The sequence below is a fragment of the Eleutherodactylus coqui genome, chromosome 1 (genome assembly GCF_035609145.1).
Source record: "Eleutherodactylus coqui strain aEleCoq1 chromosome 1, aEleCoq1.hap1, whole genome shotgun sequence".
Taxonomy (NCBI): Eukaryota; Metazoa; Chordata; class Amphibia; order Anura; family Eleutherodactylidae; genus Eleutherodactylus; species Eleutherodactylus coqui.
The window spans coordinates 334,269,493-334,282,735 of NC_089837.1; the positions used below are offsets into that span (position 1 = coordinate 334,269,493).

Consider the following 13,243-nt stretch of genomic DNA (forward strand, 5'->3'; position numbering starts at 1 on the left):
CCTCTACCCACTGGCATGATACAAGGAGACTATTGACATTCAAGATAAATTGTTTTAAAGGGAACCTGTCACTTTGGAACAGCACCGTAGACTAAAGGTCCTTTTACACGGGATGAATGTTGGGCAAACGATGCCCGACACTCGTCCCTGTGTTTCCTCGCTCCCGTGCTCCTGCAGAGCAGGCTGGCTCACAGAGCGGCCAGCAGGAGGGGTTGGGGTGGGGGGGCTGTTTAAACTGCACGATGAGCTTCATCGCTGATCTTTTATGCAGCATAAACGATGGACGATCAGCTGATCGCTCACCGTTCATTCTGTTGTCTCAATGGATGGGGGCGTGGGAGCAAGAGGAGAGAAATCTCCTGCACGATCTTCTCCCATGGTGCACCGTGGGCTCTGTGCAGTCCATTGCCGATTCCAGCCTCCTGATTGGCTGGAATCGGCACACGTGACGGGGCGGAGCTACACGATGACGCGTAGAAGGGGGCGGGGCCTAAACACCGCTTGTGCCCGGGCCGACCAGAAGGGAGAAGACCCTTCTGCGTAAGCTCGTCTTAAAAAGCAAGAAGACCCCGAAATTAGACCGAGCCATGGAGACGGGGACGCCAGCAACGGAGCAGGTAAGTGGATAACTTCTGTATGGCTCATATTTAATGCACGATGTATATTACAAAGTGCATTAATATGGCCATACAGAAGTGCTGAACCCCACTTGCTTTCGCCAGATAACCCCTTTAAGTTATGGGAATATTCGGGGAGGTAACAGAGAATCGGCGTATGTACTTTTTCTATATTTTTCCGCTTCCCTGTTCCCCAACTGGCAACCGGTGAAGTCTGAAAATTTGACTCTTTTCAGTCCGATGTGCATATATAAAGGTCTGTGGGAGAGCCCATGCATAGCGGTCTGAAAAAGAGTCATTGGCCAGTCACTTTAAAGTTTAATAATGGCTTAAAAAGCGACACATCATTAAAAACAAACTAACGTTTCTCTGGTAATACAATACGATTTGTTCGGTCTTCTCTAAGGCATATAAATCTATTCTTTTGTTACTTCGAATGTAACGGTCACATATATAGTAGTGCATGATTCTGCCAAGTTTACCTTCAATCCTCCTGTGCATCCGGTTTCTGCCAGTTTCATAGTAGCAGCTGTTTCCTGCTGAGCTGGAGGAGGATCTACGTACTAAAGGAGTAGTGTTTGAGGTAGGAGTCATAGGCTGAAGAGAGGCCCTGTAAAATGCAGGCGTATTGCCTGTGGAACGGTACTCGGCTGTGTTACGGGGAGAAGAGCTGGGTGGATTAACAGCATTGAGGGCTGAATCCATGGATTCTTCTGAGTATCTGTGATCTTTTAGAGTTTCATTTTCTTGCACTGGCAAAGTTTCAGCTGTTGGTGGAAAGGCAGGACTAAAACTTATTTACAAGTACAATATTACAGCAAAATCATCACAAAAACAAAGTACCCCCCCCCCCCCCCCCCCCCCCAAAAAAAAAAAATCAATTTAAACCATATTTACACAGGTGAGTTTCAAGTATGAGTTCCGCCTGATAACAATATGGACAGAACTCGCTCATGAAAATAACACAATTTCAATGTGTTTATTTACATGAATGATTTTTCTCTCGGAACGATGGTCCGGGATAGAGAAATGCCAGCAGGTCCAATTTTGGAGCGTTTCTGTTACAGTTACAAACCAAAGAACCATAATGACTGTGAATGATGGACAGTTTTAGGCCTCATGTCCACTAGAAAAATACAATCCGCGCAGATTTCTGCAGCAGATTCCGCACAAATTTGCTTTAAATGGTATTCTTTTTTCATGCGGATATCTGCACCTATTGATGGCAATGGGATAGCAATGTGGCCGATCCACGCGGTCATCCGCGGTAAAATGGAGCATGCTGCGTTTTTTTTCCGCGCATGAAAAACGCGAATCAATTAAAATGCCATCCGCGGGTGCAAAATTCAATTTAATTGACTGCGGATGGGCCAATGATTCCCTATAGGCAAAATTGAATGTGCGGAATCCGCCATTCAATTTTGCTAGTGGACATGAGGCCTTAGACTAGCAAATAATTAAATAGGTTGTCTAGTTTGGACAATTTGCTGTAGAGATCATCTGCAATTAGCGGTTACCAGTGTGTAGCAGGATCAGGATCCCAATTTCGCGCTCTATAAACTCTGACACTGGAGGGCGTACTTGTACGCCCAAAAGTGTCGAGGGGTTAATGAACCCTATTAGCCTATCAAATTGATCAGGTTATTGTGTGAAAAAAATATCCAGGGCAAAAAAATCCATATATTATTGTGGCTCAATGGAATCAAGAATTATCCCCCGACAATCATGGCATGCTACCTTCTGATGGGTGAGCTTCTGCCCTTGGTAATTTTGGAGAACGCGGAGCTGTGTAAGGGGGAGACTCCTGTACAATCCTCTTGTTCCTGTCTAACATTTCTTCTTTTGCTTTAAAGAGAATATAAAAGTGAAATTTTAAAAAAGCAAGCATTTCTTAATTTCACGTCATTTCTATTTATCTGCAAATTTTAGTGTGTAACCCTAGAAAAACAGAAAATCTTATATAAGTTCGACCCATCCACCTTGGTCTTACCGAGCCAGTTACAGAGGACATAATGGGCCTCATTTATCAAAACAGTCTAAAAAAAAAAACCCCAAACAATCTGTTGCCATAGCAACCAATAGGTTTTCTTTAAAAATAAGCACTGGTGGGTAAATAGAATTTAAAAATCCGGTAGATTCTTCCAAAAAAAGGCTATTATGAGGAAAAGGCCTGTAAATAGGTTTCTCCCTAAAGTCCGCCCTTTCTGCCCGGCATGATGATCATCAGCTGCCACATCCAGGCGATAAATAAATGGTAAGAAACAATTTGATGACAAATTCATGATACACTGGTAAACATCTAGGCCACCAAAGTTGTTCTTTGGCTAATTACTAGGTTGTACCATCTTGTACGGAAATATCTGTTGATAAAGTATTATAGGACGTAACCGTATATAGAGACATACTGGTGTGCAAGCTGTTTCGTCAGCATAAGTAAAGTTTACCAAGTCTAAGGCCCCTTTTACACAGGCCAATAAATGGTTAGATTCCCACAACCCAGAGTGAATATGAACTATTATCGCTCAGTATAAATGCACGCCTCAACTGAACGGCGAACGAGAATTTGTTTAATTCTCATTGGTTGTTCAGGTTCTGCATAGAAAAAACTGCACAGCGTATCGTCCCATGTGAACAGGCAGTTGTTTACAGTGATTGGGAGCAGGTGGGCCGGAACGGTCTCTGGCCCCCCACCTCCATTCACTATTGAGGACTGTTCCTGTGTAAAAGCACAGGGATGATCATCGTCAGGCATCTGAGCCTGACTGGTTATCACGTGTAAAAGGGCCCTAATATACAGATGGCGAAAGATATAAAGAGCTGAATAAGTATCATTGATGACCAATGTATAATTCTCATTCATGGCATTTAAATTCCAACCTGTTCTATAAGTACTAGTATAAGTATCTTACACCAGTTTTAACAGTTGGTGGTGGTAATCTTTATGATGGCAGCGTGAACTTTACTTTTATCTTCCGTAGGGGATATAGTAGAATGGTAAGTGGGTATGCCTCCTTCCTGATGAAATGTCTTGTTAGCAAACAACATGTCATCGGGTTAGAAGAAACAAATATTGCACTAATGTTATCCCATCACGACTGCTTCTTGACATATAGAGTATACAAAAGAGAGCTTGGATTCTTACATGTTTTGCTTCTGTCATAGTCCGCTGGGCTCTGTGCTCCCCCCATGTATGGGCTGAATGGTTGGCTACTGAACAGATTATCACACTGCAGGCTGTGGCATAATTTTTCCAAAAAGCGCAATACAAATGATGCACTGTTGACGGATGGCAGATGAATAGAGTGCATCTCACCATCAAAAGCAGCTGTGGAAATAAAGCAAGGTGATCAAAAACCCAAACCTAGCATTGCCAATGAAATCAGTTATTAGAATGAGCAGAACAGCCAAAATGGTTTTGTTGCATACAGAATAGCCATGCAACAGCTTGGCCATTTCAAGTCTCCTGTCTTGGGAACGATCATATGATTGAAATCCAATGTCTATGAAGGCATAAGAATTGTATTAAAAGAATGAATGTAAGTGTTTGCTAGTCTATATTATGCGGCATGGAAGGTACTGGAACGAGTACACATACCTGTTATAACTTCGCCCCCATGCTGACCAGACTTCAGGAAGCCAAACACTACTTTAGAGTGGTGTGCACTGTCCACACAGGCCTGCACAGCCAGCTGCATCACTATGTTCACTGGACCCGGCCCAAAATGGTCTGGAAGTTGGAGAACCTTCTTCTTATCCAGGTGAGGGCCACAGTTGCCATGTTTGTTCACGTAAACACAAACTAGATATAAAAAAATAGTTTTCATATTAACATGTGCATCAAAAGAGGTCTAGGGTCACATGACAAGAACAATGTTCTTCCTCTTTACAAGTCACTGGTCAGACCACACAGGAATATTGTGGACAGTTTTGGGCACCGGTACTCAAGAAGGACATATCAGAGTTTTTTAGCAGGTACAAAGGCGGGCAACTAAAGTAAAAAACAAAATGGGTGTACTACAATACCCAGAGAGGTTATCAAAACTGGGATTATTTAGTTTGGAAAAAAGATGGCTATGGGGCGACCTGATATCTATGTATGAATATATGATCTATTTATACCCATTACTGTGACTGTAACAAGGGGGCGCCCTCTACATCTAGAGGAAAGAAGGGTTCTACACCAACATACAAGGGGGTTCTTTACTGTAAGAGCAGTGAGACTATGGAACGCTCTGCCTGAGGATATAGTGATGGCAAATTCGTTAAGGAAGTTCAAAAGGGGCCTGGATGTCTCTCTTGAGTGTTACCATATTATATGTTATAATCATTAATAACTTCAGAAGGGTCGGTGATCCAGGGATTATTGCCAGATTGGAATCAGGAAGGAATTTTATTCCCTTACATGGGGAAAATTGTCTTCTGCCTCTTTTTTCCTTCCTCTGGATCAACATTGGGGAATAATAGCCTGAACTGGATGGACATGTGTCTTTTTTCGGCTTTTTTACATACTATGTATGCACTCATATAGTCTATGCAGATATGCAGCCTCTTTTTACTAGTTTAGTAACGTATATCATAAGTAGTAAATACAAGCATTTACCTTATGCCTGCTGGACAAAGGTCCTGTATAGCTAAAACGTGAATGTGTACTGCTTTGGATTTTTAAAGGATAAGATAAAAACAGCATTTTATCTCAGATATCTCTGGAGCCTTGGACTTTTCTCCATATATTATCACAAATATCATTTAACTGAGCTCAGCTTCATTGGCATAAAAAGATGTAGACTCAAGATCAATAGTACCACACACCTATTCCAGGTGCTCTGTGGAAGGATTCCTCAACCCAGTCACATTTGTGTAGAACATTCCTGGGACATTTGAACTCTTAAAGGAGATGTCTCGAGGAAGCAGTGAAAGTTTTTTTTTGCCCAGTCCCCCTTATTAAGCATACATTACTAATCACCCATGTAAATGACTTTTCTAGCTGGTTTGTACTTACAGTTCCAGCGTTTCAGCAACTTATAAAAAGTTTCCCCAAGATGGCCGCCGGCTCTTTTCCCGTCGCTTGCTGTAGCCCGACGTGCGCGCTCCCGAGACGCTACCAGCTGTGTCTCCCTGACAACCAGACGCCCCGCAGCCGCCGACCGGACCCCGGGATTGAACGTGGCGGACCAGTCACCCACCGCCAGGCAGCAGGTAACCGGCGCTGGGCCCCGGCTCCCCAGCGCTACGCCTCGGCTCCCCAGCGCTACGCCCCGGCTCCCCAGCACTACGCCCCGGGGGCCCAGCGGTAGGCCCCGGGGGCCCAGCGGTAGGCTCCGGGGGCCCAGCGGTAGGCTCCGGGGGCCCAGCGGTAGGCCCCGGGGCCACAGCGGTAGGCTCCGGGGCCACAGCGGTAGTCAGTCACGCGTCACCCCCGTCAGTCCGTCACCCATCACTTACCTGGGCGGCTGGGCTGCTGGGCGGCTTCTCGGCACGGCTGGGCGGCTCTGCACCTTCCTCTAAGAGAGGATGGTAGCAGAATGGCCGCTCCAGCGCGCTCCCGAGAAGATACAGCTCGTCTGCGCATGCGCAGAAGAGCTGTAGCGGCGAGCACACTGAAGCGGCTCATGCTCAGAGCAGAAGACCAGACTGCGCAAGCGCGTCTAAAAAAGCAAGCCGGCAGCGAATTTAGCCGGAACCATGGAGACGAGGACGCTAGCAACGGAGCAGGTAAGTGAATAACTTCTGTATGGCTCATAATAAATGCACGATGTACATTACAAAGTGCATTAATATGGCCGTACAGAAGTGTATAACCCCACTTGGTTTCGCGAAACAACCCCTTTAAGCCCTTAAAGATGCAGAAATTTTTCTTTCTTTTATCATTGCCACATTCGAGAAATAAATAATTTTTTGACACCTCTGGTGCCTTGCACTTTTCTCGATATTACTATAAAATGGTCATTTGGTGGAAAGACCACACCGAATCGCAAGGAGGAACAGGTGGTGCATGGGAAACGATTCTGCTTGCTAACCTTATCGTGATATGATGACTTTTATATAGTTTAGAACATAAAGATCGGGCAGCACACTCTCCTGTGGAGATCTTGGGTCCCTGCTCCTCATCTCTCTGACTTGATAAAAAGCTGGCAGCCTGAAACACTGCCTGCCTTATGCTTGTGCATCTGTAGCTTTTCTAAGAATCCAAGATTATGTATATTTTCAAGTGTGTGCCGTCCGATCTCTACACTCTATTAGTTCTGAAGTCTATGACAGTGTGACATCTGACATTGCAGCCCGTCTCTATCACCATAGGGGAGTGCTAACACTTATACGGTTTAGGACTGCAGGTCGTCAAACTAAGTTTATATAAGGGCCATTTACAAGGGACAATTATTGCGCAAAATTTGTTAAACGAACGAATATGCGTGACAATCATTACATCTAAATGCAAAGCCATCGTAAACTGTTTGTTTGTCTCTGACTTTCAACCAGCATAAAAATAATTGCTGGTTCGCTCACTTATCGCTGCGTTTAAATGCTTCCCCCTCGGTTTTTACATAGAACGTAAACCACTAAGCGAGGAGTTAGCGACAAGCGAGTGAATGTAGGCAATGAGCTGCCCGTCTAAATGTTCTGCAAAAGCGCTAACAACTTGCGGTTACGTCACCCACTTGTGCAGATCGATTACTCACTCCATGTAAATGGGGCAATAGTGAAAGACGATGACATTGAATGACAAATTCAATGATGCTACACCAGTATACATTTAGCCACCAAATCTGCAAGACAGGTTGTAAACACATAGTGTAGAGAGCAATTTCTTGAAACATACGGATCAAATTTTCTAAACTAGATACAGCTGAGAGATATTACCTGTAGAAATCACAGTCATTGAAGAATTGGTGATACCAACACCATCTTTCATCATCTGAGATTTACTTAGGTCTCCATCAGAGTTGGCAAACGGGATAGTTGAATGCAATGGCGAGATCTCTTTCTGGAAAGGCGGAAACAAGAAACAGTCAGCAGTATAGTCAGCGGAACACTTTCTAATATTATTTCTAATTAGAGAATAAACGAAGGTGAAATCTGCACACTTATACATTATCAAGAAGAAATGTGTGGTCACAAGAGCTATTATCCAGCCCTTGGCAATGGAAGACTAGAGAGGATGTTCAATAGAAAGTTTTTATGTCTTTTGCCTGAGGGGCTGGCAAGAACACACAAAGCAATTACTGCTGCTTAGTTGGCGGAGAGAGTGGGGGGGGGGGAGAGACGGCATGCCCCGGATAACAAAACATCTATTTTTAAAGTTCAATTTCTTTAAGTATGGATTTGCCAACATCACCAACTGATGAACAGTAAGCCTGCTGTGAATGTGAAACAGACCCGTACTTTTTGTATGAGGGTATCAGTATGACCGCCCTATATTCCTAAATTATCTTTTAAACTGTGGCACATACTGCATAACAATACTTGCAGCTACATAATGAGATTGGGAAAAGGTTGTCTGTGTGAGCAAGCAGGCCTCACAATCGCCTGTGTGCAAATAATTACAGTACTTTTTGCATTAAATTACTTTCTTTCCATCATTGGCTTCTAGAACAGCAGAATAGGGATGAAAGCAGAGCTTGTAAGTTTCCCTCCAGCTACTTCTACAAGATTGTTGACTTTTCTAGAACCATTAAGTCTGTATTAATAGGTGCAACCAATTCCTAGTCATAAATAAGTGAACCGCTCTGTATACAGGACATTGTCCTACAGAGCCAGGAAGAAAGCAAGTTGTCCCCTGGCAGACAAGCAGCAGTTCTTACTAATCAAGGATGGATGCCAAAGCACACGTGACCCTGAGAGCCACTACCATGCTTGTTTCTACTGGGGAAGATTGCCTGGCAATGAGAAGTGTAAGGTGATTTTTCCTTTTTCCAATCTCTATTAATGGGGGTATTCCAATCTTCTAAAGTAATGGTGTATCTAGAATATGACATCATATTATAAATCGGCATGGGCCTGACCTCTAGGACCTTCTACCTGTTTTCCCAAAGAGCGATGCCCTGGCCAACGGCTGTGCAGACAATTGCAACACAGCCCTGTTCATGTGAATGAGGCTGACCACAGCGTCCCGCAAAGTTGGGTGTGCCACTGTGCAGGGGAGACCTACAAGGGGATGCATTGCTGCACCAATGCTGTGTCCTCTTCATTCTCAGGATCAGTGTGGTCCCAGTGGTCAGACCCACACCGATTATAAAGTGAAGGCATATTCTAGTGATATTAGCCAGAAAATACATTTACAATTGTCAAATCGCTGAACGAGTGACCCATGGAGTCGGGAATCTAAGTTGTATACTTACCTTCCCCTGTTGTTCCCCCAGAGTCAGTGCTGTAAGCTGCCGCTGTAATGCATGGAGTGGCGCTGCTGAGTAGTCCGCCCATTATAACATTAGAAGACATTTAGCAGCAGCCTTCAGTGCTCACACCGGGGGAGGTAAATATAACACATCCCCAGACTCCATGGGTCACCTACTTTCAGCCCATAGCTTAGCTTACAGGGCTAAAAGTAGGTGATAGATTCCCTTTAAAGGGGAAAGTCCTGATTAAGATCAACTATTACCTAATAAGTTTCTAATATACTTTGTGTTTCAATTGCTCACAATCATCAATATCTCATTCACTGCAGTTACCGTGTAGTGCCCTTTCAGTGGGAAATATAATTGCACTGCCAATCACTTAAGAAACAAATTGTGTTTTACCATCTTCAGAAATACAGGAAAAAATAAAACAAAAGAGGTCATCACCTTTCTTCCAGGTTTTAATCCCCTTCCCCTTGTTCTTAAATTATCAGCATTCAGCACATTTCTTGCCAGTGTTGCGTTTTTTGGACGCTTGCCCTTCCTTGGAGGTGGAGGAGGTGGAGAAGGAACTTCTTCAAGGGGTTTGTCTCTTATAGGTTTCCTCCCCTTCTGTGCCAACACAGGCTTCTGGGGGGACTGCATGGAGCGTCTGATGCCCTTTACAGGAGAGGCCGAGGCAGTTATAGTCTTTGATAAAGAAACTGAATGGGAATAAAAAGAATAAAACTGCTATCAAAGCACTTATTTGATATAAATTAATGTTCTATTTCTTGCATTATAGATCAAGTATGAAAAGTGAAAATTCTCAGCATTTTAGGTCTTAAACATAATACGACACATTTTACCCATCATGGCATTCCTTCAGTAAAGAGTTACGGTTAGGTCGTGTTTTAGTGCACACCCAGCCTTTCTGTCCTGGAGTTCCTTCTATATCAGGCCTGCACAACTTGGCAGTGGGTAGACGCCAAAATTGAAATCAGCTAACCTCTTGGAGCCGCAGATAGGTTTTTAATGGCTTATATTGTAAGTAAGCTACTGAAAACCTATTCTATAGCCTAATGATTAAAGTAGTTTGCAAATATATACTTAGGAACCTAAGAAAACGCCCAAGCAGAATCACATAAAACGTTTTACCCCACAATGCACTTACTGCAGAATATAAACATGGCTCCAAATACTGTAAAGGTTCATTCACACTGAAAGATAATCGCTCAAGCGACAGTTTGAGCGACAGTTTTGAGTGATCATCTTTGCATAACTGTTAGTAGCTAATTAGCTACTTAAGAGTTAATGCAGGCGGAGCGGGATACCACCGCGATAGCTCCAAGAACAAAGCAACTGTTTTGTATATGTAAAGAGCTGCATTGTTCTTGGAGCTTTCAGCTGGTGTCCCGCTGAGAACTACTATCAGCGCCGGCTGCTGAGAAAATCAGCATGCAGCGCTGATAACAGTCATCTGTTATTTCTAGCTTGCTAGAAATCACCAATGAAGGAATAGTGCACGAAAAGTGCACGATAGCCACACGTTTAGACGCAACGGTTATCGCTCAAAGCATGGCTTTTGAGCTAATTTTGAGCGACAATTGTTGGGTCTAAAAGGGCCTGAAGACAGGTTGAAAGATTCTGCCGCACCGCAGGTCCCGAGGCCTTCAAGACCTTCCCTGACTTGAGTGACAGTCATGTGACTAGCCACACGTTGCACAACATTCACTGTCATTCAATGAAAGTCCTTTACCCTGCAGTCATATCACGCTAATTGCCACTGCTGCTGGCCGCTAGTGGTAAGGTTTATGTTTTACCGCTAGCAGCGGCTAGTGTAACTTGATTGTGCTGCAGACTGTATCATGACTATGATCTCGAGAAGCTAGTGACTAACTTCTTGACATCATATTCATGTCACAGTCAGCGGGCCACCAGAAATCCTTTGCTGGGCAACATGTGGCCTGTTCTTTATCACTGAAAACTGCATCCAGATGGACCCATAAGCTTTCATTACTAAAAAGGAAACCAAAGCTGCAATCTCCGGGCTCCTTTAAAACAGGTTTCCCTTTCTTTCCAGCATTCCTGATGGACAGAATAGTATAGTCATTTCTGTCAGGCAGAAATGCCGAAAAGGAACAGAAACCTTATTGGTCCCATAGCAATGAAAGTTTATGATTCCATCCAGATGCAGTTTTCAGCGATCAGAAGGAACCCAAGAATGGAAAGGTTGGACACACTGAAGAAACGTGACCTCAGCTTAAGGTGGCTGGACATGGGCCCAATGTGCCACAGGAAGACTTTATATCAAGCTGAACATCCATGTATACAGGGCTTCATTTTAATTAGAACACTGAGATCAAATATAAATGAATATGTTCTCTCACATCTCATCAGCAGAATGATTGGGACATTGAAGCAGCAGGATCCTTGTACTTCATCTGAACCTGTATATTACTATATACACTGACAGCACACTTGGATAACCACTTCAATTACTGTGGGTTATGAGCCCAAAACTGCCACATTGAGCAAAGATTTTGTGCAGCTCAGTGCAGAAAAGTATAGTCACCCCTTGTAATTAATACCGTAGTTGTCCATATTGTTAAAGGGGGTTTCTGGAACAATACTGATGACCAATCCTCAGGAGAGGTCATCAATATCAGGGTGGTCGGGGTCCACCACGGGCAATCCTTGCTGATCAGCTAACTGAGGAGGCCACAGCCAGTGACATCATGTTCCTTCTTCCTGTGGCCTGAATGCTGCTCAGTCCCATTCAAGTGAATGGGATTGAGTTGTTATACCACACACCACCACTATGAAATGTACAGTACTGTACCTAGTATGCAGTGAAGAGGCCACGGCACTCACCCAGGAGGACCTCCACCATACAGCTATTGATGACCTAAGAAGAGGTCATCGATATTAGAGTTCCTGAAAACCCCTTTAAGCCATAGACCACACATTTGTCAGTCTAGCAGCTCTCCCCCAAATCACATATCAGGGGGGACAGGGGAATAAGTCCTTGCCAGACACTCCTGATGGTCATTTATCTCACCACACACAAATGCTGAAATCTAACTTGCTCAAACTTTCTTCACTCGATGTTTGCTGGTGAGGAAGGGTTAGGCACCACTGTAATGGTTCAGTGCTCAGAACTGCTTTGAAGGAAACTTTACGTATGGCTAATGGTTCCTCCAGGTTGTTTAGTGCATTAAAGCATGTTGCCTTGTACATACAATTACTTACACATCGCATCATTTGACAGATGCTGGCAAACATGCCCAGTTCAGTTGCTTTCCAAGTGTCATTCCCTGCTGTAACCCCAAAGCTTGGCACATGAAGAAGGTACAAGGCACTCTATTACCATGTGAATAAGGCTTTCAACTCCTTCCGTGCTTCTACAACAATATCATTGGGAAGCCGCTGTAAGAGAAAGTTATTACTGCTTCTGTAAGGTTACCCTTATTTTTCTTTCCAATGATCTTTATTGGTGTTTTCAATAACGTGACATACAAGTGTATTTATGGTTGTGGACATCAGAATGAAGCACAATGGATTGTTATACAGCATATGGTCTGTGTATACTGATTTTTTACATCTGTTTATCACCTGAATTGTACAGAATGTTTTATTAGTAACATTGTTAATGTGTGAACCAAGAACCATTAAACCAGTGTACACCATTTTGATAATTATTATTGAGCCTTGGGGTACTGACGGAAGGAGTTAAGTTTTTAGATTGGCGGAGGGTAAGGATTAAGCCATATCTTCCATTTGTCATCTTCTACTTTCCCACTTTTGACTGCTAGCATTTATTCGTAAAGGCAGTTGTTTGAAACTATCAGTGTTATATCTTATATGGAAGATATTCTATTGCTTTTCCACTTACGTGCTAATGTAAGACAGGAAGCATGAAGAACATGGGATGTGATAAGTTACCCTTATTTTTAACAGATCCAATTTACTGAAGAATTCCTTGTGTGCAGATAAAATCCTTTTGTAATTTTCCTATTGGAGTTAGCTGTTTTGCTTGTCCATTTTGCCTCACATCCGAGGAACAAGATCACGTTTCGGTTGAAGCATATGTCTACTAGGGGTATGACAGACACCACTTTCCTGCTAAATATTTCATTGGAAAGTCCTTTCTCCGGTTACACAAACTAAAAAGGTAAACAAGGTCTTTGACTGTCCTTACATATACACCATTACTCATATTAAATGTGACCTTGCTTTCACTGGAGGAAGAAAAAACAGCCCTCTTGTAGGAATGTTAAGTAGAACATAATGAGGCATACATCTGTGCTATCT

General features: G+C 43.4%; 1 protein-coding gene across 5 annotated transcripts in view; it reads right to left on the minus strand.

The window, feature by feature from the left end:
• SCML2 (Scm polycomb group protein like 2) overlaps positions 1-13,243 on the minus strand; it is a 75,634-nt gene that overhangs the window by 10,266 nt on the left and 52,125 nt on the right. For all 5 annotated transcript variants that reach the window (XR_010786376.1, XM_066575728.1, XM_066575733.1 and 2 more), the window contains 6 exons: positions 9,398-9,654; positions 7,476-7,599; positions 4,213-4,416; positions 3,760-3,942; positions 2,355-2,462; positions 1,100-1,384 (listed from right to left, as the gene is read on the minus strand). Coding sequence is in view for 4 of the 5 variants with exons in the window: in XM_066575728.1 (XP_066431825.1) it covers positions 1,100-1,384; positions 2,355-2,462; positions 3,760-3,942; positions 4,213-4,416; positions 7,476-7,599; positions 9,398-9,654 (1,161 nt within the window). In the remaining variant the exon portion in view is untranslated. The remainder of the gene's footprint in view (positions 1-1,099; positions 1,385-2,354; positions 2,463-3,759; positions 3,943-4,212; positions 4,417-7,475; positions 7,600-9,397; positions 9,655-13,243) is intronic.